Below are 25,918 nucleotides of genomic sequence, written 5' to 3' on the forward strand. Positions count from 1 at the left end.
ATGTGTCTAGTATCGCCATCGTTTTTTTTTTTTCTTGTGATTACAACCGATGCAAAAACTGATGCAAAAATGTATCCGTTGCCATCAGGCTTTTTCACGATTTTTACTACAAAACCATCAGTTGTCCTCAGTTTTTACCATCCGTTTTTAAGATACGTTTTTACCACAATGATCCACAAAATGGTAGTCTAGGCTCTGAAAGTGTGCCCCTGTATATAGTGCCACACACCCCCTGTAGATAATACTGCAGTGCCACCTGCCCCCCCCTGTATATAGCGCCACACAGGCCCGTTGTAGGTAGCGCCACACAGGCCCCTTGCAGGTAGCACCACAAAGCCCACCCCCTCCTCCCTGTAGATAGCGCCACTGTAGCTCCCTGAAGAAGCGAAATGCCCCTTTGGCCAGGGATTCCGCTCCATGGAGTGCTCCTCTTCATGTATCTGTCCATATATTGACAGTGGCATCAGGGCCAACTCCTGAAGCAAATTCCCCGTACACAGTGTTGCCGACGCTGTGACCTTGGTTTCCACTCCAGGAGAAGCCCCTGTCGTCTGTGTCCATTTATGGACAGTGACATCACAGAGTCTGAAACGCTGTGGACGGGGATTCCGCTTCAGGAGTTTCCCCTGATGTCACTGTCCATATATGGACCGAGACCTCAAATGGAGCGCTCCAGGAGTGGAATCCCCAGCCACACGGGGATTCTGCTCCTTCAGGGAGCTACAGTGCCGCTAGTAGATAGAGCAGGGAGATACCTCCCTGCTCTGCTATAGTGGCATCTCTACCGCAGTAACAGTGGCTGCTAGTGGTGCTGCCGGCCATGGGTGGGGTGGGGTCCCCCGTCCCGACGGGCGCCCTCATGCCCAGTGTCGCCGCTATGGCTGCTACAGCGGCAGCGACGCCACGGAGTAAAGAAGTGTCCGGGCGGAAAGGCGACTGAGTCGCTGGGCCTGGGTGCTTCTGAAACAAGCAGAGGAAGGGAGCCAGCGCAGCGCCCCCTTCCACCTGCTGGGGTGATGCGCCATGTGCACATGGCGCACACCCCTAAGGCAGGCATGGGTGGGAGGGTAGTCGTCAGGGTGTCCGCCTGGAGCGGAATCCCCAGCAATGCTATGACCGGGAATTCCGCTCCTAGCTCATTCCCGCCGGGTGCTGCTGGAAGGTGGATGCAGCAGCACCCGGCGTTCATCCGTCCACCATTAAAATAGATAGTATACGGCGCCGGACCTCCTTGGGAGCTGGAACCAAAAACGCTGCAGGTAACATTTTTGTATCCCGCTCCCAGGAAGGTACGGCGCCACAACTGATGTCCCACGTGCCAGAACAGATCCCATAGAAACTGAGATCCGTTCTAGCATCAGTATGCCTCTGGCTTTTTTTTCAATGCGCCGAAGGTAAACTGAAGTGGACGCCGGACATATGTGAAAGGCCCCTAACTTAACCAAATCGAAATTACTCTACAAAGTGGTGGAAAAGGCTGTCTACGGAGAAAGATTTCTCTATAGATGTTTACCCACCTGTGGCTTCGATGCATTGACACTGGCATCTGCTACTTCTGACTTTGACCACCCGGGATGCCATCATGTATCCCCTTTTTTGCTCTTTGTAGGTGCCCCAGGAGTAAATTCTTGATGCTATTAGAAATGTAGTTTTTGTCTCTTCAATTAAATCTCTTTTTGAAAAGCACTGTTGACAGATCTTCTATAGTCTTACTGTTATGAAAGGGCACCTGTGTGTATTTTTCTTTCTCCTGACATGTCCGAAGATGGCATGCACGAAGACCGGCACTTATTGCTGGAACAAAGGGGGTTGCGCCCCTTTGATTTATAGCTTGAAGATTCCGTACACTCTGTTCTACTGAATGGTGGGGGTTCCAGTCTTCAGACTACCACTCATTTTGTCTTTTGATAATTCCTTTAATTTATATTTACCTTCCTGTTGCAATTTATTACTTCCCTTTTTTCTATCTTACCACATCCTCTTATAGATATCTCATAGATATCAGGTAATATGATGAACATAAATTCTTCACATCATAAATCCTTTGTTTTATTTTTAAGGTTGTGCTTTTGTACAGTTTGTGGATAAAGAGTCTACAGAGAAATGCCTAGCAGCTGCCAAGGATGAGTCAGAGGTAAGGGGTTATCTACCTAAATACTTTAATTGTATATTGCTAAGATATGCCGTAAAGGTACCCCACCCCCCACTGATTGGTAGAACTAATTGGCAGTGGCGCTCGGAAATTGCTGTGAACCTTTTGGCTCTTTCCAGTTATGCGGAAGCTGTATGTGAAGACTGATTAATGTGCATTCATAAAGCAGTTCGTTTTCTGTATGTTTTTGATACTCAAAAGCTTTACGCTACCTATGCAAGTCAGTTTTTTTTTTTTTGTTCAATCCTGTTTGTTTATACATGTTTTTATTTTTTTTTCCTTTCATTCATACTATACAAGCTATTTGTAAGATTTCACAGTGGTATGTTGTTTGTGATAATCCCTAGACTTTAGCATTAATTTACTGTTACATAACACATCCATTTTATTGTTGGCCCAACTCAGAATGGAGGATTGAAACTTGCTGGAAGGAAGCTGTTTGTGGATCTGGCTGTGAGCCGAGACGAAGCTGGGAAGCTACGCCAAACGAAAGTGAAGAAACCTACAGGAACCAGGAACCTATACCTAGCAAGGGAAGGCTGTGAGTACACTACTGTGACCATGTGCAGACTGACTAGAACTGTCATTTTTACACCCAGCGGCACTCCGTTCTGTGGTGGAAAGAGTAATAGAGTACACTTATATAAATATATGTAGTTCACAGTGTCTTATTCGTCATGCATAATAAAAAGAATATCATACCAAACCCCTTTAACTCGTGTTAGCTATGGAATTCTGCCTCAATGGGGTTTTCCAATAATCATTATGTATCTCCTATCCACAGGATAGAAGATAAATATCTGATCGGTAGGGGTCCGACTGGTAGGACCTCAACGGGCTAGTCTTTCCTTTCCTGGGGGCCCCATAGGAATGGAGCGGTATTGAACATGCTTGGCCACTGCTCTATTAATTTCTATGTGGCTGCTGAGCGCTATCTTCAGCAGCCCCATAGACGTTAATGGAGTGGTGGCCAAGCATGTTCAATACCGCTCCATTCCTATGGTGCTCCCAGGAATGGAAAGGTAAGCCCATTCTCATGATTGGTGGGGGTCCCAGCGGTCGGACCCACATGGATTAAGATTTTTATCACCTATCCTGTGGAATAAAACCCCTTAACAACCCAGCTATTTTTCGTGTTTACGGTTTAATTTTTCACTCCTTGCCTTGCAAGAGCCATAACGTTTTTATTTTTCCATCAATGAAGTGGTGTGGGGGCTTTTTTTTTGCGGTTGTAGTTGTTGTTTTTATTGGCACCATTTAAAGTACCATATAATGTACTGGGAAACGGAAACTGTTCCTTTTTTTTTTTTTCGCTAAGGTGACCAAAAAAAACACGAATTTTTTTTTAAGGCGTTCTAGCTAAATAATGGTATATTGTAATAGTTCGGACTTTTACGGACGATACCAATTTGTTTTGTTTTTTTACATTGTGCTTGGGGAGATTTTTTTTTTTTTTTTGACTTCTAATATCTTTGTATTTTTTTTTTTTTTTAACGCTTCTGACAAATGTATTTAACTTTCTTCTACACATTTTTATTAGTCCCACAGGGGGCTTGAAACAGCGATTGCTAGAACTCTGATACAATACACTGCAATACAAATGTATTGCGGTATATTGTCATTTGTGCAGGATTCTGTTATTCTGTGCCGGAGGCATGACTTAGCAGAGACAGAAGGCAGACCGTGGGGTCTTTATTAGGCCCCTGGACTGCCATGATAGCCATCGGCGCCCCCCCCCCCGATCGTGCTGCTTTTAACGGTTTAAATGCCACGGTCGCTATTGACTGCGACATTTAACTAGTTAAATTGCCAGTAACAGCTGTTCCTGGCCGTTTAACAAGTGTATTTTCATCCAGGTCAGTAATAGGTTAAAGATTGTTCTGCTGAAACATCAGGTATTAAAAAAAGTTAGATTGTTGGAGACCTGGTAGTTGGAACTTTCAATCTTGTTGAATACCATTGCTTGTTTTCAGTGGAGAGTTTAGCACTATGTGAGTGGATCCTCTCAATGGAAATTAATGGCTGATATAAATTCTATGGACTTCCACACCTATTAAAAGACTTTCCCATCATGTCTTACATTGAATAACTAAATATTTAATCAAATTGACTGAATCTGCTAAAATAACTTTTATATCTATAAATCTAACTAAAATTGTGTTTATTGGTTTGATCTGTGTGCCCATAGTGATTCGGGAAGGAACAAAAGCCGCAGAAGGAGTAAGTCCAGAAGATATGGCAAAAAGAACTCGGGTAAGAACTACTTCTATTTTGGGAAAAATCTAATCTGCAAAAGGAGGGTATCTAAAACAAATTGATTACTTTGCTGTACTTTAAGTACCAGTTCCTTGAGGGTTTTTGTGTTTTGTTGCAAAAAATAATGAAGCAACGAGTAGTTACTGATGGATCACACACACGAGCACATACCTAATTTAGCCTGCAGGACAATTTATTTAGTAGAGTCACCTGGTTTATAAAATAGATTGTGTACTTTCTTTCCATTATCCATGGCATAGGAGAACACTGGGTATGATTAGCCTCACTGTTTGGTAACTTTTGTATGTTAAGTGTTTATATGTTTTATTTTTCAGTTTGAAGACCTAAAACGACAAAAGTTGCGGTCTCAGAATATTTTTGTCTCCCAGACTCGTCTGTGTGTTCACAACATTCCAAAATCGGTGGATGACAAAAAACTGCGCCAGCTATTTTTAAATGCAGCTGGTGGGAGTCGTTCTGTAAAAATCAAAGAGGTAAGAAGATGAATGAATGTGTAAAGTAGAATTGCTACATTAGGACATGCCCTAAACCAGGGCTTCTCAATCATTATCGACTCCAGCCCCACCAGCTAGAACATGGCGATGCCTGGGTCTCCCCACCATTGCTCAGTCTATTCCAAAAACGCCCCAAAAAAAAAATGGCTTAATTTATCTTTCATTTGTCCCCTGAACCCAGTATTTCATTATAATAAGCTCAAAACAAGTCCGTTATGTTACTACACCATAGATTGGTGCAGCCAGAGAAATAAGTGTGCAGTTTATGATCACTACTGTCAAGACTGCATCTCCAGCTGCGCCTGACCAGCCACTTCAGAGCGCCTCACTGGGGAGATCCAGCTCAGAGTTTGAGTGGGAGAGCCCTAGCAGTGTAATATACGTAAATTGTCATAAGAAGGCTCTTTTAGCCAAAGCTGAACTATTCTCTTAAAGAAAGTTACAATTTAATTCCCTTTTGGGTGAAACAAAGGCCTGGAAGGCTGCATTTTTATTTTTGTTTCCTCCCATGAAAACCTTTTCATTACTTTTTAAAAAAAAAAAAAAAAAAATACAAAATGCACATTCAGCAAAGACTTCCTGCAAAGCCTTCCTACACGACATGCTACTCTCTTTTCTACTAAAACATTGTCGTCTTCTATACAGTGTCGTGTGATGAGAAACATAAAAGGCATGGAAGGAAATATAATGGGGCAGTCTCTGGGTTATGCATTTGTGGCGTTTATCGAGCATGAGCATGCGTTGGCAGCCCTGAGACAGGTGAACAACAATCCAGACCTGTTTGGGCCAAAGAAGGTGAGATTTTATTTACTATAATGGCTTGATATCAACACATTATTATAAAATCTGGTAATGATAATAATTTTACTTCTGGCATACAGATGTAATATTTTCATAATTAAAGCGTACCGCCATTTCAGTTAAAAATGATTATAGTGCAGGAGTGAGCACCAGAATTGTTTTTCTAAGTGCTTTTAATTGCCATTTTTGCTTCTAGCAGCAGCAGCAGCAGCACGGACTGTGTATAGTCTGTGCTGCCGGCTGCTCATAACTCTTCAGTGGGAGTGTTTACATGGCTCTCATATGAAGAACGGCCGTTAGTGCAATAGGATTCTATAGCACTGGCGGACATTCTGCATACGACTTGATTGGAAGGGTCGCAGACTAAAGAAACTTTTCTCCCGAGTTGCTACCCACATGACCTTTTTAGATGGACAGTGGACGTAGTGTATTGCACCTCTGTAGTGGGCACTCTGAACACCTGCTTCTTCTAATAGATGTCATGCTGCCCTATCCCTTTGTGGTGCTTATATAGCCCATATATTTTCTCCATTAAAAACAAAAGTAGGAATGTAGCATTAAAAGGGATCTGTGTTTTCCATGTAGGAACATTTACTGCTTTACTGAAAAAAAAGCTAAAAAACCCGTTCTGACCATGAAAAAATATTCATTTATGTGGGAACCACTTACCTCCCCTTATTCCTGGCGTCCTCTCTATTCCAGCTCTGTAATTTTTATTTTTTTGGCCCCCTCGTTGTCCTGCTATGTCCCCTGCTTGGTACCTAATATGCTAATTGTGAGTAAAGTTACAGAGAGGAGGAGACCTCATCTCTCCTCAGTAGGCGTTGCCTCTGCATCACTGACGCTGTCCAATCAGAGCGTGTCTACTGCATCACTGTGAGGCTGTCCGCTCTGAAAAAAAAACATGACCGATCCTCTTTAACCATATAATGTAACATCACCATAAACTTAAAGCCTAATTCTGGAGCTTTCCTCCCCTGATCTCCCCCTGGTCCCTAATTGAATTGTCTGACCATGACCATTCTATATATTAGGAGACACGACTCCATGGGAGGCCAGAAGTAATGTCATTTGCTTGACAGATGCAGAGAGGAGAACATCATAATTTGCAATAATTTCCCTGGGTGATGCCCGCTTCAACCATTTTACATGGCATGCTATCTGTTACACAAGTCACATGTAACCTTGACTTGACATGTATTTATTCTTTGTCATTTTAAAATTTTAGCGGCCAATTGTGGAATTCTCCTTGGAGGATATGAATAAACTGAAGATAAAGGAGCGGAGAGTGCAACGCAGTCTAGTAAGAAACAATTTCTTAGGTTTCTGGTTTACACACTACTACTTTATTTGCCTATATTCAGTGTTACCTCTAATACTGTAAAAAGTCTTTAGTTAATGCATTATGTTTGTATGTACGTGTACGTGTACGTGTACGTGTACGTGTACGTGTACGTGTACGTGTACGTGTACGTGTGGACCATTTGGGATATAAGTTTTCTTAACCCCTTAATGACCGGGCATGTTTGTACCTTAATGACCAAGCCAGATTTGTCAAATCTGGTATGTCTGACTTTATCAGAGAATAACTCTGTGAAAGTTTTGAATATCCAAGTAATTCTGACATTGTTTTTCGTCACATGTTGTACTTTATTTTAGTGGTAAAAGTAGACTGATACGATTTGCGGAAATTAATTAAAAAATAGAAAAATGGAAGAAATTTTGTAAAAATTACCATTTTCCCCTATTTTTAACTGCAATATGTCACATATGTACACACATACTGTACAATTTTTTTAATTAAATATATTTTTCTATCTCTTTACTCCATTTTGGCAGCACTTTTGAAAAAATAAAATAAATTTTCAGCAATTTAGAGGACTTACAAATTGAATAATAATTTTATAAATTTTGACTTTTCATTGGGGTACAAACTGTATTCTGCAGATGATTTGCACCTAAATGGAAGGGGGTCCGCTGTGCTGGGGGAGAGAATTCTAGCTGGGGTGGCGGAGTATTTAAACTAGGGCTGAGGAGGGAGGTCAATGTAGAAAAAAAAGGGGTAGCCAGGTTAGAGAGGGGTCAGACTATATTGGTGGGGGGAGAAACAGAATGTGGGGAGAGGACTAGACAACAGGATAAGGAGATCCTTTCGTTACAAAACATCAGTGTAAATAAAAAGGACCGATTAATGTCAAATCACATTTCTGATAATAAAAGTGAAAAACTGACAGGCAAGTTAAAGTGTATGTTCACAAATGCCAGAAGTCTAGCAAGCAAAATGGGGGAGCTGGAGGCCTTGATACTGGAAGAAAATATAGATCTAGTTGGTGTTGCTGAAACATGGCTGGACTCTTCACATGACTGGGCTGTAAATCTACAGGGTTTTACACTTTTTCGTAAAGACAGGACAAATAGGAAAGGTGGTGCTGTATGTCTGTATGTGAGAAGTGATATGAAGGCGAGTGTGAAAGAGACAATAGTGGCTGAAGACTGTGAGGAGGTTGAAACCTTGTGGGTGGAACTAGAAAGGGAGGTAAACACTGAAAAAATTACTTTTGGTGTAATCTATAGACCCCCCAATATAACTGAGGAGATGGAAGTTCAGCTATATAAACAGATGGAGCGGGCTGCACAGGCGGGTACTGTAGTGATAATGGGAGATTTTAATTTCCGGGATATTAATTGGTGTCATGGTTCGGCTTCAACTGCAAAGGGGAGACATTTCCTCAACCTGTTGCAGGAAAATTTTATGGGCCAGTTTGTGGAAGACCCGCCTAGAGGTGAAGCTCTGTTGGATCTGGTCATTTCTAATAATGCAGATCTTGTTGGGAATGTCAATGTTCGTGAAAACCTCGGTAACAGTGATCACAATATAGTTACATTTTACCTATACTGTAAAAAACAAACGCAGGCTGGGAGGGCAAAAACATTTAATTTTAAGAAAGCCAATTTCCCCAGGATGAGGGCTGCAATTCAGGATATAGACTGGGAAGAACTAATGTCAAATAATGGAACAAATGATAAATGGGAGATTTTCAAATCTACTTTGTTATTATAGTGCAAAATTTATTCCTACAGGTAATAAGTATAAACGACTCAAATTAAACCCCACATGGCTTACACCTTCTGTGAAAGGGGCAATACATGACAAAAAAAGGGCATTTAAAAAATACAAATCTGAGGGTACAGCTGTAGCCTTTGTAAAATATAAAGAGCTTAATAAAATCTGTAAAAATGTAATAAAATTAGCAAAAATACAAAATGAAAGGCAGGTGGCCAAGGATAGTAAAACAAATCCTAAAAAATTCTTCAAGCATATAAATGCAAAAAAGCCAAGGTCTGAACATGTAGGACCCCTAGATAATGGTAATGGGGAGTTGATCACAGGGGATCAAGAGAAGGCAGAGTTACTAAATGGGTTCTTTAGCTCTGTATATACAACTGAAGAAAGAGCAGCTGATGTAGCCGGTGCCAGTGCTGTTAATATATCAGTTGATATACTGAATTGGATGAATGTAGAGATGGTCCAAGCTAAATTAAATAAAATAAATGTGCACAAGGCTCCGGGACCAGATGGGTTACACCCTAGAATTCTTAAAGAGCTTAGTTCAGTTATTTCTGTCCCCCTTTTCATAATATTCAGAGAATCTCTAGTGACTGGTATAGTGCCAAGGGACTGGCGCAGGGCAAATGTGGTGCCTATTTTCAAAAAGGGCTCTAGGTCTTCCCGGGTAATTATAGACCAGTAAGCTTAACATCCATCGTGGGGAAAATGTTTGAGGGGCTATTGAGGGACTATATACAGGATTATGTGACAATAAATAGCATTATAAGTGACAACCAGCACGGTTTTACTAAGGACAGAAGTTGTCAAACTAACCTAATCTGTTTTTATGAAGAGGTGAGCAGAAGTCTAGACAGAGGGGCCGCTGTGGATTTAGTGTTTTTGGACTTTGCAAAGGCATTTGACACTGTCCCCCATAGACGCCTAATGGGTAAATTAAGGACTATAGGTTTAGAAAATATAGTTTGTAATTGGATTGAGAATTGGCTCAAGGACCGTATCCAGAGAGTTGTGGTCAATGATTCCTTCTCTGAATGGTCACCGGTTATAAGTGGTGTACCCCAGGGTTCAGTGCTGGGACCACTATTATTCAACTTATTTATTAATGATATAGAGGAAGGGATTAATAGCACTATTTCTATTTTTGCAGATGACACCAAGCTATGTAATATAGTTCAGACTATGGAAGATGTTTGTGAATTGCAGGCAGATTTAAACAAACTAAGTGTTTGGGCGTCCACTTGGCAAATGAAGTTTAATGTAGATAAATGTAAAGTTATGCATCTGGGTACCAACAACCTGCATGCATCATATGTCCTAGGGGGCGCTACACTGGCGGATTCACTTGTTGAGAAGGATCTGGGTGTACTTGTAAATCATAAACTCAATAACAGCATGCAGTGTCAATCAGCTGCTTCAAAGGCCAGCAGGATATTGTCGTGTATTAAAAGAGGCATGGACTCGCGGGACAGGGATGTAATATTACCACTTTACAAATCATTAGTGAGGCCTCATCTAGAATATGCAGTTCAGTTCTGGGCTCCAGTTCATAGAAAGGATGCCCTGGAGTTGGAAAAAATACAAAGAAGAGCAACGAAGCTAATAAGGGGCATGGAGAATTTAAGTTATGAGGAAAGATTGAAAGAATTAAACCTATTTAGCCTTGAAAAAAGACGACTAAGGGGGGACATGATTAACTTATATAAATATATTAATGGCACATACAAAAAATATGGTGAAATCCTGTTCCATGTAAAACCCCCTCAAAAAACAAGGGGGCACTCCCTCCGTCTGGAGAAAAAAAGGTTCAAGCTGCAGAGGCGACAAGGCTTCTTTACAGTAAGAACGGTGAATTTATGGAATAGCCTACCGCAGGAGCTGGTCACAGCAGGGACAGTAGATGGCTTTAAAAAAGGGTTAGATAATTTCCTAGAACAAAAAAATATTAGCTCCTATGTGTAGAAATTTTTCCTTCCCTTTTCCCTTCCCTTGGTTGAACTTGATGGACATGTGTCTTTTTTCAGCCGTTGTAACTATGTAAGTACATTTTGTTTTCCTGCACCAAGCCAGGTTTTCAGAGGCTCATAGGTGTCAGAATGGTGGAAACCCCCACAAATTACCCCATTTAGAAAACTAGACCCCACAGTATTTTGACCCCACAGTTTTTTGCTAAATTTAATACATAGCAGGTGAAAAAAATAATAATTTCACTTTTTTTCATAAAAGTATCAGTTTGAAGACCAATTTCTTTGTAAAGCGACCATGAGAATGAAGAAACACACCACAAAATCTATCACCCTGTTTCTCCTGTTTTCAAAAATACCAACATTGTGGCCCTAATGCGCTGCCTGGACACACGGCAGGACCCAAAAGGAAGGGAGCACCCGGAGGCTTTCAGGACTCATATTTTGTTTGAAAATGTTTTAGGCCCCACTGTACATTTGGAGAGGCTTTGAGCTGCCAGAACGATAGAAACTCCCCATAAACGACCCCATTTAGAAAACTAGACCCCATAACGTAATTATTTAGGTGTATAGTAAGTGTTTTGACCCCACAGTTCTTTGCTAAATTTAATGCATATCAGGTGAAAAAAAAAATAATTTCACTCTTTTCATAAAAGTATCAGTTTGAAGACCAATTTCTTTGTAAAGCGACCATGAGAATGAAGAAACACACCACAAAATCTATCACCCTGTTTCTCCTGTTTTCAAAAATACCCACATTGTGGCCCTAATGCGCTGCCTGGACACACGGCAGGGCCCCAAAGGAAGGGAACACCCGGAGGCTTTCAGGACTCGTATTTTGCTTGAAAATGTTTTAGGCCCCAATGTACATTTGGAGAAGCTTTGAGCTGCCAGAATGATAGAAACTCCCCATAAACGACCCCATTTCGAAAACTAGACCCCTTAAGGTATTTATCTAGGGGTATAGTTAGCATTTTGACCACACAGGTTTTTCGCTAAATATATTGAAATTAGTCTGTAAAAATTAAAATGTACTTTTTTTCTGAAACAACATAGACATTTTTATTATTTACAAGGAATAACGAAGAAAATGCACCCCAACATTTGTAAAGCAATGTCTCCCGATTACGACAATACCCCATATGTGGTAATAAACTGCTGTTTGGACCCACAGCAGGGCTCAGAAGGGAAGGAGCGCCATTTGGATTTATGATTTTGCTGGAATGGTTTTCGGTGCCATGTCGCATTTGCAATGCACTGGAGGGACCAAAACAGTGGAAACCCACCAAAAGTGACCCCATTTTGGAAAAACCTTCAAGGAATTTTTCTAGGGGTATAGTGAGCATTTAGACCCCACGGGTCTTTTGCAGAGTTTATTGGAATTAGGGTGCGAAAATTAATATCAACATTTTTTCCACTAAAATGTTGCATTTTCTCATTTTCACAAGGGATAAAGGAGGAAAAAAACAACCATTTTTTATAAATCAATTTCTCCCGAGTACGGAAATACCCCACATGTTGTCATACGTTTTTTCATTAGAAATGAATTAACCCTTTCAGGACTGATCCATTTTTTGCTTTCATATTTTAGATTTTCACTCCCCGCTTTCCAAGAGCCATAACTTTTTTATTTTTCCATCAATAGAGCGGTGTGAGGGCTTATTTCTTGCGGGAGGAGCTGCAGTTTTTATTGGTAACATTTTTTGGTACATAAAAAGTGATTCAAAAGTTGTATTACATTTTTTTTTTAGAGCGAAGGTCACAAAAAAGAAAAAAAAGCGATTTTGGCGGTTTCAATTATTACATTTTTTTATGGTGTGCACTGTGCAAATTAAATAATGGTATATTGTAATAGTTCGGACTATTACGGACGTAGCGATATCAATTTTGTTCATTTTTTTTTACATTACTTTAGAAGAAAAATGCGAAAAGGTGTTTTTGTTTTTTTAACTTTTAAAAAAAAAAAAAATTCTCACTACTAATTACTATAATTCTTCTACACATTTTATTAATCAATCCCCTTAGGGGACTTGATCCAGCGATCATTGGATCACTGGTACAATATACTGCAATACTAATGTATTGCAGTATACTGTTATTCTTACAGGCTTCTGTAACAGAGCGATCCCTGTACCTGTCCGTTAGTCCCAGGTGTCAGCTGTAATACACAGCCGACACCCGCAGCGTATGGAGCGGGCTCAGCACGTGAGCCGGCTCCATACATCAACCGCCGCATCATGACGGGCAATTAAGTCATGGTGCGCAAAGGGGTTAATGCGCAGCGGATGGTTCAAAGTGAAAATTGCAATTTTCCACTGATACGCCATTTTAGTGCATAATATGTTGTGCCCAGTTTGTGCCACAGAAGACAAGTACCTCATAAAACGTTAAGCGGGTTCTCTCGGGTATGGCGACGCCATATGTGTGGGCGCAAACTGCTGCTTGGGCACGCTGCAGGGCTCAGAAGGGAGGGACGCCATTTTGCTTTTGGAGTTCAGATTTTGCTTGGTAGGTTTCTGTCTTGGGTTTCGCTGGTATTTCAGTTTATAATGTGGGGGGCATGTGTAATCTGTGCGGAGAACATCAGGGCATAATAAGAGGGTATAATAATGGGGTAAATAAATAATAATCCGCAGATATGTGGCCGGTGTCGCACTTATAAATGGCGCCCGATCTTATCCGCTTTTGGACACTCTGCACATTTTGCATCGCCATATTCTGAGAGCCAGAACTTTTTTATTTTTTCACCACCGGAGCTGCGTGAAGGCTTATTTGTTGCGGGACAATCTGTAGTTTTCATTGGTACCATTTTGGGGTACATGCGATTTTTTTTGATCACTTTTTATTCAATTTTTTTGCAATCCTGAGCAAAAAACAGGAATTCTGACACCGTTTTTTAGGTTTTCTTTTTGCGGCGCTCACCGTACGCTATAGGTGACATTTTTACTTTATTCTGCGGGACGGTACGATTACGGCGATACCATATGTATATAGGTTTGGTCCTTTTTTTTTGCGTTTGCGCAATAAAATGACTTATTTATAAAAAAAAATAATTCTGTGTCGCCATATTCTGAGAGCCGTAATTTTTTAATTTTTTAGTCAAAAAAGCTGTGTAAGGGCTTGTTTTTTGCGGGACGGATAGAAGTTTTTATTGGTACTATTTTCGGGTACATGCGACTTTTTGATCACTTTTTATTCTTTATTTAGGGAGCGGTGGTGACCAAAAAAATTGCGATTCTGTCGTAGTTTTTTATTGATTTTTTTTGGGGTGTTCATCGTGCGGGAAAAATAACATTATAGTTTTATAGTTGGGTTCGTTACGAACGCGGCGATACCAAATATGTGTACTTTTTTAACGTGTTCATTTTTTTTCTATAATAAAAGTCTTATTATAGGAAAAAAAGCATTGTGTTTATATAACTTATAACTTTTATTTTTACACTTTTTTTAAAACATTTTTATTACTTTTTTTTACTTTTTTAACTTGTCCCACTAGGGGACACTTAGTCTTGCAGCTTTGATCGCTGCTAGAGTACATTACATTACACTACACACGTAGTGTGATGTACTCTAACTGTCATTGTGACGTGACTGTCACACTGACAGGAAGCAGAGGAGGAACGGCCGGAGGCTGTTCCTCCGAGGCTTCCGTGCATGACAACCCGGAGGTCATTATCTGACCTCCGATTGCCGTGACAAGCATCGGTAGCCCCCACGATCACTTCGTGGGGGCTGCTGATGTGCTTCAAACCACTTAAATGCGGCGACGGCAATCCGTCGCCGCACTTAAGGGGTTAACTGCCAATCAGCGGCCATGGTCCGCTGTCCGGCAAGACTGATGTCTCAGCTGTCGGGGACAACTGTCAGCGCGGGTCTGTCACTCTGTGTTTACACAGAGTGACAGTTTGAAATGCGGACGAAAATGAACGTCATGGTGCGGGAACTAGCAGCCGACCATGACGTTCATTTTCGTCCTTGGTCGTTAAGGGGTTAAATGTAGAAACTGTAATAAGCTGTTTATTTTAAGAAGCAGTCCTTCTCAATTACAAAATGTAATGTATTAAAATGATTAAAAAAAAGGCATTTTTACTGGCCTTTTATATTATATGTTGTAAAAATAATGTATCTCCTTAAATTAGAATTTCAGATATAGGTGATAAATGTCATATTTGATGGTGATCTATATTATACCATGTTTTGGGATATACTGAAGTTTTATGTAATAGCACAAAATCACAGACAGAAAAGAATGACCTACGTTCTGTTGGCTTTCATGTTCATGTCTGGTGTACTTATTCGATTGAATTCTGTAGTGATGAACCTGAATGGCATGTGATATTAGGAAGTAATGTACTTTCATTTAATTTGTAGGAAGTTCTGAGGCAAAAGCAGGCTAAAGAGCAAGCAGCTGGTACCGCTGTGAAACAGCCTGCTCAGACTAGTGATCAAAAGAAACCAAAAAATAAGAAAGGCAACAATAATTCACCAATATTACCTCCGACTGTCCCAGGAAAAAAAATAGAACAAAATACTCAAAAGGACACAAATCCACACACAAAAGCGACATCAACGCAGGGGACATCACCTAAGTCGCAACCTTCAAATTCGACTACTCCAAAAGCAATGAAAAGACCACATCCAGCTAATACTGAGCTAGTAAAAATGGATGGAAAATTGGGGTCGTCTGCGAAGACTCAATGGTCAGGTTTCCAAACTAAGGAGGAAATAGAGCATGAAGATCTTCCTGATGGTAAGAAGAGACGGAAAGTTCTTCCCATGCCTTCTCATAGAGGTCCCAAGATAAGGTAAGACCACACAGGAAGCCAAGTCCATTTTGACTTTCCATAGCTCCTCTGTTTGCTAATTATATTAAAACGGTAAGATCTAAGAGATTATCAATCTGCACTATTTGAGAGAAGACCTTTAAACAAGTAAAATCCTGAGTTGCATTCAGCAGTAAAAATTGCGTTTATCTGGCTGAAGGTTCCCCACCCCCATAAACTAATTTTATTGACATTTTAATATATAAAAAGGAATACTTAGGAAATTGCAGGGATGTGGAGTCAGTAAGCCAATCTTCTGATTAATCTATTTTACATATTGCCCCAGCACCACTGGAAAGATTGCCCCTTGACCCTAATAGGAACAGGAAACAGAGAGCTTAAAAGCCCCTCCCCCTGCTAGCTTTTCCAGCGCATTCCTGTTACGACTTTGGATCGTGGTTCAGAGGAGTTTTCTGACCTTTTGAGGTACCCTGTTGCTGACGGCAGGGACTCTGGATCGGTGTAGGATAGGCGCTATTCAGCTCCCCTTTCTTTCAGTATACTATACCTATACCTGGTTGGTCTGCTGCACTCTTGGTGTCTTACATGCAGATTTACCGGTGGCTTGTTACCACCAGCGCTTCAACTGGGTACCAGCTGCGTAGAAAACTAATTACAGTAGAGAGTTCTGATGACAGGGGGAACCGCGATCTCATAAAAGGTCATGGCAACAAAATTTAAATGTCTGATAAAAGGTAAGTGACCTCCTTCAAAATCTGTAAGGTGTGCAGGATGTCCTTGGTAGAGAATTAATGTGCGTCTCAACCCAAACCTGTAGAAAAACTTTCCAAGCCCATCCCAGTGCGTATGAATGAATGACGAGAACCAGAAAAAAAATGTTTGGCCCCAAGGAAGATGAAAGATAGACTACCCTACAACAATGAAGAAACTGAGACATGGGACGAGATCCCAAAAATTCAGGTGTTCAGGTGGCCAATGTGGTAAAAAAGACATCCCTTCAATTTGTTGATTCGTCACAGCTTTGCGATCCCATTGATAGAAAGGAGGATGGTCTGCCACACAGAATCTAAAACCAAACATTTGTAACTACTAGTGTAGCCCGGTCTATTCACATTTGGATTGACCAACTGAAAGGCCATCTGAGAAGCAAAGCATCAAGAGAGCAGATCAGGGGCGTAACTAGGAAAGACTGGGCCCCATAGCAAACTTTTGACTGGGGCCCCCCCTCCCCTGGGTGTCACACAACCCCCCCCCCTTGTAGATAGTGCCTTTTTTACAGCCCCCCCTGTAGGGAACGCCATACAGCCCCCCCGTAGGAAACGGCATACAGCCCCCCCTGTAGCGAACGCCATACAGCGCCGCCCCCCCCTGCAGGGAACGCCATACAGCGCCGCCCCCCCCTGCAGGGAACGCCATACAGCGCCGCCCCCCCTTGCAGGGAACGCCATACAGCGCCGCCCCCCCCTGCAGGGAACGCCATACAGCGCCGCCCCCCCCTGCAGGGAACGCCATACAGCGCGGCCCCTCCCTGCAGGGAACGCCATACAGCGCCGCCCCCCCCTGCAGGGAACGCCATACAGCGCCGCCCCCCCCTGCAGGGAACGCCATACAGCGCCGCCCCCCCCTGCAGGGAACGCCATACAGCGCCGCCCCCCCCTGCAGGGAACGCCATACAGCGCCACCCCCCTGCAGGGAACGCCATACAGCGCCACCCCCCTGCAGGGAACGCCATACAGCGCCGCCCCCCCCTGCAGGGAACGCCATACAGCGCCGCCCCCCCTGCAGGGAACGCCATACAGCGCCGCCCCCCCTGCAGGGAACGCCATACAGCGCCGCCCCCCCTGCAGGGAACGCCATACAGCGCCGCCCCCCTGCAGGGAACGCCATACAGCGCCGCCCCCCCTGCAGGGAACGCCATACAGCGCCGCCCCCCCCTGCAGGGAACGCCATACAGCGCCGCCCCCCTGCAGGGAACGCCATACAGCGCCGCCCCCCCCTGCAGGGAACGCCATACAGCGCCGCCCCCCCCTGCAGGGAACTCCATACAGTGCCGCCCCCCCTGCAGGGAATATAGCGGCTGCTAGCGGAGCCTGTGGCCATGGTGGGGGTCCGTGCTGGCGGGCGACATAGTTCCCCTCATGCCGCGGGCCCCGTAGCAGTCGCTACGGCGGTAGTTACGCCACTGGAGCAGATCCTATCATACATTCCTATGCTAAAACTAGGAACTGATTTTCTAGCTGATGCTTCAGCCGAATCACTTCATATTGCAGACTGTTGAGCAGTCTTATCTGATGCGACAAGATCCTTATGGCTGAAACACTGGCAAGGAGATGCCATCTCTAAATCCAAGCTCTGTGCAGTTCCATTTGAAGGAAAGTTTGTGTTCAGGCTGGCGCTAGACAACACCCTGGAATAAGCAGCAGGTTAAAAGATAGGATTTCCAGAGGAGAAGACTTCAAAATAGATTTGTTGTGGTTCAGATAGCACTAGGTTTTCAGGCAGGTGCATGCGTAGCGGCCCAACCCAGGGGGTCCTATTGGATTACAAAAAACAAGTTCTGTTCCTTCCAGAGTAAGAAAATTATATCTCTAAAAGCATGTGACACAGTTGGCTACAAGACCTGTCATTTTGGATCATTTTCTGGGCAGAAAACAACATTCTTTCCCTCCTTTAAAATGGCAACAACAACGTGATAGCAGATTTCCTGAGTTGTTCACCTTTTTGGATCCAGACGAATAGACTATAAACCAACAGATAAACTTGTCATTAGTCGAGAAACGGGGCTCTTCAGAGATAAAAGAAAAACAAGAAACTGACTTTCTTACCCCTAACCCAAAGGACAATCCAAGGACAGGGGATGCACTGTCTCAGTCATGGAATTTCATCCTGGTCTTTGCCTTGCCTTCTCTACCATTAACTCTGGTAATATTCATTGCTCCCAACTGGCTAAAAAAAAAAGCTGCTACAGCCTGCTAAGAAGACAGGCTATAGAGGATCCCATTGTTCTTCCCCAGAAAGAATATCTTCTGCAGGGCCCAGTAACCTTCCCGGGCCTGAAAAATCTGCATTTAACAGCTTCGATGCGTAAAAATCACTGTTCAAGAAGCATTATCGTCTTGTGTTATTACCACTTTAAAATCCAGCCATAAGACGGTCATCTTCTTTATCAGAAGATTTCGACTTTGTCTTGGTGCGGTCACTTACAACCAGATCCCATCAATCCTGACATCCCTAAAGTGCTGGGTATTTAATGTCAGTCTGTATGTTTGTGTGGTCATTGGATTTTTTCCAAAGGTGCCAAGGAGGCGAATCCATTTCCTCATATTTTCTTTGTTTACGGGGAAATTACTAGTAGCCCTATATTCCCCAGCAGTTCTACATTGTTTATTTAAATTTTAACTTCCTAAATATCTAGCCGATAAATTGGTAGGAAATGTGACAGAGCCTGTTGATTATCAACATTGGCAGTTTTATTACCAGTTGGCCATAGACTATGGTTGGATCATAATTGAAAACTGCATCCTGCATGAAAGCCCACTCATTAGCATTCTGAACATAATGTGCTCTATCAGCTTGCTTTCTGGCATGGCTTCGGGAAGGAGTCTCTGCGCTTCTGAGAGCCATCTGTCTGATCTGTTGCTGAGTGCTCGAGTTTGCTGAGGAGTTTCAGCAGCTCGAGCAGCAGTATGACGCATTTGATCAGCTTGCAGATGGGCAAGAGGAGTCCCTGAAGCTAGTAATGCAGCTTTCCTCCTGGCCATCAATGATCTGGTTGCTATGGGTAAGTGTTCCCCTGTACCTTCCCATCTAGGATTATCTTGTAAAGTGCACTACCTGCTACTGCCAGACAAAAACCTCTTTACTATAAAAGCGAATGTCTGTATTCACTTTTATAATATTGGATCGTGTGCATGTGATAATGGCTGATCACCGAGAACAACAGCAAGGTCGGGACTTTTGCGAAAACCTTACTGAACACCCAATGTACCGATGTGCCAAATTTGGGGTCAAATAGTTCAGGTGTTTGGATGCCTATAGAGGACAGACAAACATTGACTCTTATAATATAGAATAGCAGTGCTACCCGGCTTCGCGTGCGTGCGTGTGTGTTTTTCATTTCCTACTGATCTGAAGCTAACATATCCAATAAAGTTCAAATGCATGGTTCCTTTTTGGAACCATGACTGGTCTGAAAGGTTTAAATTTATTAGAATTCTCAAACCCACGGGCTTGGTTCTGTTGAGAGAGTTCAGCAGCTCGGGCAGCGGCCATGGGCTTAGACTAAAGACTCCTGTGGCAAAGTACAGGGTTCTTTTTTGGAGGCATGACTGGTATTAAAGGGTTTCAATTTATGAGTGCTCAAATGCAGTATAGGTACAATTAGTTTACAGCGAGTAACACGTAAAGTAAAGATAAATGGCTTGGTTGTTAGTTTTAGACCAGGTCTCCATGTGTATGTGAGTGAGGCTAAGAATGAAGGACTTTCGAGCTTCCCTATTGGCTAATACGGGTCATGTGATATGGAGGAAGGTCCTTAATGTGGAAGCCAGTGGTGTCCTATATGCTTTTGTGAATATGTCGAGAACTGTAGGTCCTAAAGAGCCAAAACCCATTCTAAAACCTTTGGAAGAGCGTGACTTATGTGCCAAATTTGGTTCAGATAGGTCTAGTCATTTGGCTGTGCATAGAGAACATACATCAGACAACAGAAATTCATAGATAGTATAATATAATTTTTCAAAGCGGCTTTCTGGTTAAGACCAAGAATTAAGAATTCTACCCCTCCTTGGAACTTGGTTCTTTCAGGTTTGCCCAAAAAACCATTTACATCTATTGAATCTTAAGATTACTCACCTGGGGAAAAAGTTTTTCTAGTGGCCAAAGTGTCAGCTCGTAGAATAGGAGATATCCATTCTGGAGTGTAATTGCACATTGATGGAAGACAGAATTACCTTGAAACGAAGTCCTGCTTTTCTGCCTAAGGTGGTATTGAATTTCCCTGATCACAAGACCTTATTCTACCAACAATCCAAAGTCTACTCTTGAAAAAGAGTTTCACACTCTCTGGATGGTAGAAGAATAAGCCTTCTATATATTTCGACCACCAAGCCATGAAGAATAGACACAAATATCTTGATCTAGGTCCAGGGGCCAAGTAAAGACATAATAAAAGCCTTTAAAAGCTCTTTAGCTAGATGCCTGAAGAGCACAATTTGTGAAGCTTACAGGGCAATGGGTGAACGGGCTCCAGAAAGACTAAGTCCATTCTACCCGGTCTGTTGCGTTCTCCTGGTCTAAATGGTCGGCAGCCTCTCTAGAACCGATTTTGTTGAGCAGCTACTTGGTCCAATCCTCACACCTTTAATAAACACTATAAACTTGATGTGGCAGCTTCCCAAGACCCGGCTTTTGGGAGAAAATATTACATCCTCCCTGATACAGTATTTTATCCAGTGGTGCTGTTATGGCGGATGATATGTAAAAGATGAATTATACTTTACTGATAATTTGGCTTTTATGAATCCTCCATGACCGCACATTTACATTCCCTCCCTGTGTGTATAGTTGTTCTACTTAAAATAACATTTATGCTGGCCGTCCCTAGCGACTTTGTATTTTCTCTGACACTGTTTCTTGTTCCTATTGGTGCCAAGAAGAGGCAATCTCTCTGGTGGTGCGGTCATGGAGGGCTCATGAAAACCGTATTATCAGTAGATATAATGGTCTGACTTTAGCTGCGACTCCTTTTATAAATGGCTCATATATAATAATTAGTAGTAAAATGGTAATCTCAGGCGTTTCATCACCATCATGTAAATGATCAAGCTAGAAAATAAAATTACATTTATCGGAATATAGTTTCTAAACAAAAAAGCTTTTCTAAATTTCTTTGTCCATATGCAACACACTATGCATTTAATAAATTAACACAATATTAATAATATATAATATTTAATATTTTAATTTTGAAGTCTGAGTCCGTTTCTAACCTGAGAATAGCCTTTGAAATTGCAGTGTGAACGTTAGCACTCACGAGGGCATATAGAACATAAAAAAGAAGCGCCGTAGTGTAGCTCATGCAACAGGTTGGCATAGGCAGACCAATAGTTGAAGGTCAAAGGACAGAAATAAAAGCGATTTCCAAAGATAGACCAATGTCTCCTAAGCTATTATCCGTGACCTGACGTCTGCAGTCTGGGTATTACTATACTTTATATTACTGTCCCCTTCCTGACCACAAAACAGAACCAGGTATCAAAGACAGAAGGGCAACTTGAAGGGTGGGAGTCACCTGGATCCAGAGACTAAGTTAAATAAACACTATATATTGACAAAAGTATCGGGACACCTACAGGAGCACTTATGACATTCCATTCTAAATCCACAGGCATTAACATGGAGTTGGTACATCATTTTGCAGCTAAAACCGCTTCCACTCTTCTGGGAAGGTTTTCTACAAGATTTTGGGAATGTTTGCCCATTCATCCAGAAGAGCTTTTGTGAGGTCAGGCACTGACGAGAAGGCCTGGTATTTTTCGTTCTAGTTCATCCCAAAGATGTTCGATGGGGTTTAGGTCAGGGCTCTGCGGGCCAGTCCAGTTCTGCGACACCAAATTCACCCAACCATGCCTTTATGAACCTTGCTTAGTGCATTGGGGCACAGTCATGCTGCAACAGAAAAGGGCCTTCCCCAAACTGTTCCCACAAAGAAGGAAACATACAACTTGTCCAAAATTTCTTGGTATGCGCAAGCATTAAGATTTCCCCTCACTGCAACGAAGGGGCCTAGGCCAACCCCTAAAAAACAACCCCATAGCATTAGCCCTCCTCCACTAAACAGCTGGCACCATGCAATCAGGCAAGTAACGTTCTCCTGGCCTGCGCTAAACCGAGAATCGTCCATCAGACGGCCAGATAGAGAAGCACGATTCATCCCTCCAGAGGTGGTGGGCTTTACACCACTCCATCCTAAGCTTGACATTGTGCTTGGTGATGTAAGGCTTGTATTCAGCTGCTTGGCCTGGGAAACCTATGGCATGAATTTCCCAGCGTACCGGTTTTGTGAGAATGTTAATGCTAGAGGAGGTTTGGAACTCTGCAGATATTGAGTCAGAAGAGCAGTAGCGATTTTGTTTTTGTTTTTTTGTTTTTTTGCACTATGCTCCCCAGCACTCGGCGATCTCGCTCTGTAAGCGTACGTGGTCTGCCACTTGGTGGCGGTGTTGCTGTGGTTCCTAAACACTTCCAGTTTGTAATAATACCACTTTTAGTTGAATGTGGAATATCTAGGAGAGAAATTTTACGAACTGACTTGTTGCAACGGTGGCATCCTATTACAGTACAACACTCGAATTCAGTGAGCTCTTTTGAACGACTTATTCTTTCACAAAGGTTTGTAAAGGCAGACTGCATGGCAAGTTGCGCGTTTTCACATCTCTCTGTCAGCTGTTCATGTGCTGGGTGTAGTCAACTGGGCTGCAGACTTCCTTAACTGGGAGAAGCGGAGTATGAGAGAGTGGTCGCTTCCTTCAGATGTCGACCTCTTCATATCTCTTCTCAATCACCAGGTTTCAGCCTACATGGCCCAGGCTCTGGATCTCAGGGCTTCTGCACTCTTGCAAGTGTTCCACAACCTCTCGGTGTAAGGAGAGATTAAGCACCTATATTTTGGGAAAGTTAACCTTGACGTTAGTCACGTGGCCAACTCTCTCACATTCCCAAATGAGGACTAGGAAAGAGACTTATGGGGGTTAGAGACACGCAGGACCCAGTGCCGCTGACATGACAAATTCAGGTCTCAGTGCAAAATGCAGCTGCTCTGTATACCGGATACAAAGCCGCTGTATCTGAAAAAGTAAAGAGAATTTTTACTAAAAAGTAATTAGAAATTTTCACCAATCTCACTGATATGGTTTTATAAAAATTAAAGTTTTCAAAGGTGTGCATAGCCTTTAAAAGTAAACACTGTGCAGAAGCCTACCAAAGTTTCCAACAAAGTGGATTACATAGAGACCGGGCCAATTTTGGCCTTAGTCATCTTAGAGATTTATAACACATCCACAGCATATCCAATAAATGTCTCCTATGTCTAGAACAGTGCCCCCTATCCCCCATCCTACCTTCTCCCGCTTGGGTTTTCCTTGACCGCTGAGCTCATTTTGCTACTCTGTTTCCGGAACTCCCATAGAAGTGAATGGGCGTTTCTTAATCAGCATATCACTGCGAAATATGCTTTTTCTGGAATTACGGACACCGCGTACCCCGATGTGCTACTCTGTTTCCGGAACATACAATTCACTTCTTGAGGGGGGACCCACACCTATCAGACATTTATGGAATATCCAATGGATATGCCTCAATGTACAAGATGGGAGTACCGGTGTAAGATTTAAGAGAATTCTTTGTTTTTTGTGCCTCCTCGCATTGTCCGTCGTAATTATTATTATTATTATTATTATTTTTTTTTTTTTTTAAGGCTACGTAGCTAATTGAGACCTTGTTTTTTTTTTTTGGGTCAAGTTGGATACGTCCCTTTGTCCGCTCCCTAATTAGCTTTGATCACAGGGCTACAGGGGCTAAACAGTCAGGATCCGATTTCTTCAATTCCGGCCATTAGTGCAGGAGTGCGTCTGTCAGTCACAGCTGAAAATGTGGAAAACCTTATTGATGACATGTTTCTTTTCTTCCAGGGCACGTGACAAGGGTAAAGTTCAACAACTGCCACCAAATAAACCCAAACCTCAGGGGCAGAGCCGAAACCAGCAAAGGCTGAAGTCAGCAGTAAAACAGGTGTGTATTTAGTTATATGGCTGAGTTATTACATCTCTGACAGTTTCTGTCTTAGGGTATATTCTCACGTCAGATTTGTTTTCAAGTGTCTCATTTATCTAAATTGGGTTTGCAGAAATCCATGCACAAGCTGCAGGAACAATGCAATTCACCTGTATGGAATGGATATTTCAGTGGCAGAACGGTCTGCAACAAATCTGCCATGTGTGACTATACCATGATCTTAGACTATGTCCTTTTAATTTCTTTGTCCTGTCTAGATTTTGCAGTCCATATTATTGGCCACGCTTTTACATCACACTTTGGCCTGTATGCAATGTAATACTTCAACCAAAAGCCATTTATAGTTGAAGTTTTTATTCTAACAGTAGTGATGAGATGCAAACCTACTGACTGAGTGATAGGGAGAATCTAGATTTCTGGATTTATAGTGTACCTTTAAATACATTTAACTTTTCACAAATGGCAAGGGAGGAAACTGTCTTTGTGTTATACGTAGATGGTATTCCCAGCCATTGAAAAACATGGAAATGCTTGTCCTTGCTTTTTGTATTTCCTTATGAACACATATTCGAAAAGAGACTGTCCCCTTGGCAGGCAGATTAAGCGGTTTGGCACGATTACAAGTGTTGAGGGAGGAAACCTAAGGAACTACTGATCATTTTATTTAGAATCTGGAATTGCAGAACTTTAGGGAGATCATTGAGTTTTTGGCATTTGAGAAGATGTCCACTCTGTGTTGTCTCCTGTATCTTAAATATTGTTCTCCTTCCAGGGACCTGCAAAGAAAAGGAAGCAACAAAGAAGCCAGGAAGAGACTCGCTTCAACCAGCTGGTGGAACAGTACAAGCAGAAGATCCTTGGAAAGTCCAATAGTGCCGCTCCTGCAAAAAAAAGCAAATGGTTTGAGGACTGAGTCTGACTCCTATGGGACGCTCACATCTGCATAGTGTTGTCCTTTGTATACACACAGCAGAGATTTTTGTTTAAAGTCTTCAAAAGATCATGAATATCTGTGTAACTTCCCATTTTTTTTAAAGGAAACCGTCTGACCTAGCAGTACTGCTGACATGGTAATTAAACAAATGGATAAGGGGATAAGGACTAATATGGCAGATGCACTGGATATGCCACACAAGTCTGACTGGTGGGGCTCTGACTATTGGGGTTTCCCACCAATATCCGAGGTTAGGACCTGTATCTAACAGAGGTTTATGGCATATCCTGTGGTTATATGCATAAATGTCTAAGATGGGAATATCCTCTTTAATAGTCCTCCGTCAAACTGTAAAAATCTTAGGAAGCGGTTTGTGAAGTGTTTTTTTTTTTTTAAAATTCATCAATGTAAAAAGCATTTTAATTGTTTTATGTAGTTATTAATATCAGACCATTTTGCAATTTCTAATGCATAAACATCCTGATATGTCATATTTGTCCAATAAAAAAAACAGCCACATACGCATTTTAGATGTTTGGAATTTGAATAATACTTCTCACACCACTTGTTATTCCTGTGATGTTTTATTTAATTCTTTCTATCGATCTCCTGCCTTTGCCATAACTGTTCAGAATTAAAATATTTAAATCCT

General features: G+C 42.2%; 1 protein-coding gene across 1 annotated transcript in view; it reads left to right on the forward strand.

Annotated features, from left to right (window-relative positions):
* The window catches only part of RBM28 (RNA binding motif protein 28), a 54,997-nt gene extending 29,331 nt beyond the window's left edge, over positions 1 to 25,666 (forward strand). Inside the window, exons 11-19 of the mRNA XM_075857564.1 lie at positions 2,061 to 2,134; positions 2,558 to 2,693; positions 4,341 to 4,405; positions 4,744 to 4,902; positions 5,569 to 5,718; positions 6,953 to 7,027; positions 15,127 to 15,560; positions 24,230 to 24,329; positions 25,105 to 25,666. Coding sequence (XP_075713679.1) covers positions 2,061 to 2,134; positions 2,558 to 2,693; positions 4,341 to 4,405; positions 4,744 to 4,902; positions 5,569 to 5,718; positions 6,953 to 7,027; positions 15,127 to 15,560; positions 24,230 to 24,329; positions 25,105 to 25,245 — 1,334 coding nt within the window. The 3' untranslated portion in view covers positions 25,246 to 25,666. The remainder of the gene's footprint in view (positions 1 to 2,060; positions 2,135 to 2,557; positions 2,694 to 4,340; positions 4,406 to 4,743; positions 4,903 to 5,568; positions 5,719 to 6,952; positions 7,028 to 15,126; positions 15,561 to 24,229; positions 24,330 to 25,104) is intronic.
* Positions 25,667 to 25,918: the final 252 nt, after the last annotated feature.

The sequence above is a fragment of the Rhinoderma darwinii genome, chromosome 3 (assembly GCF_050947455.1).
Source record: "Rhinoderma darwinii isolate aRhiDar2 chromosome 3, aRhiDar2.hap1, whole genome shotgun sequence".
NCBI lineage: Eukaryota > Metazoa > Chordata > Amphibia > Anura > Rhinodermatidae > Rhinoderma > Rhinoderma darwinii.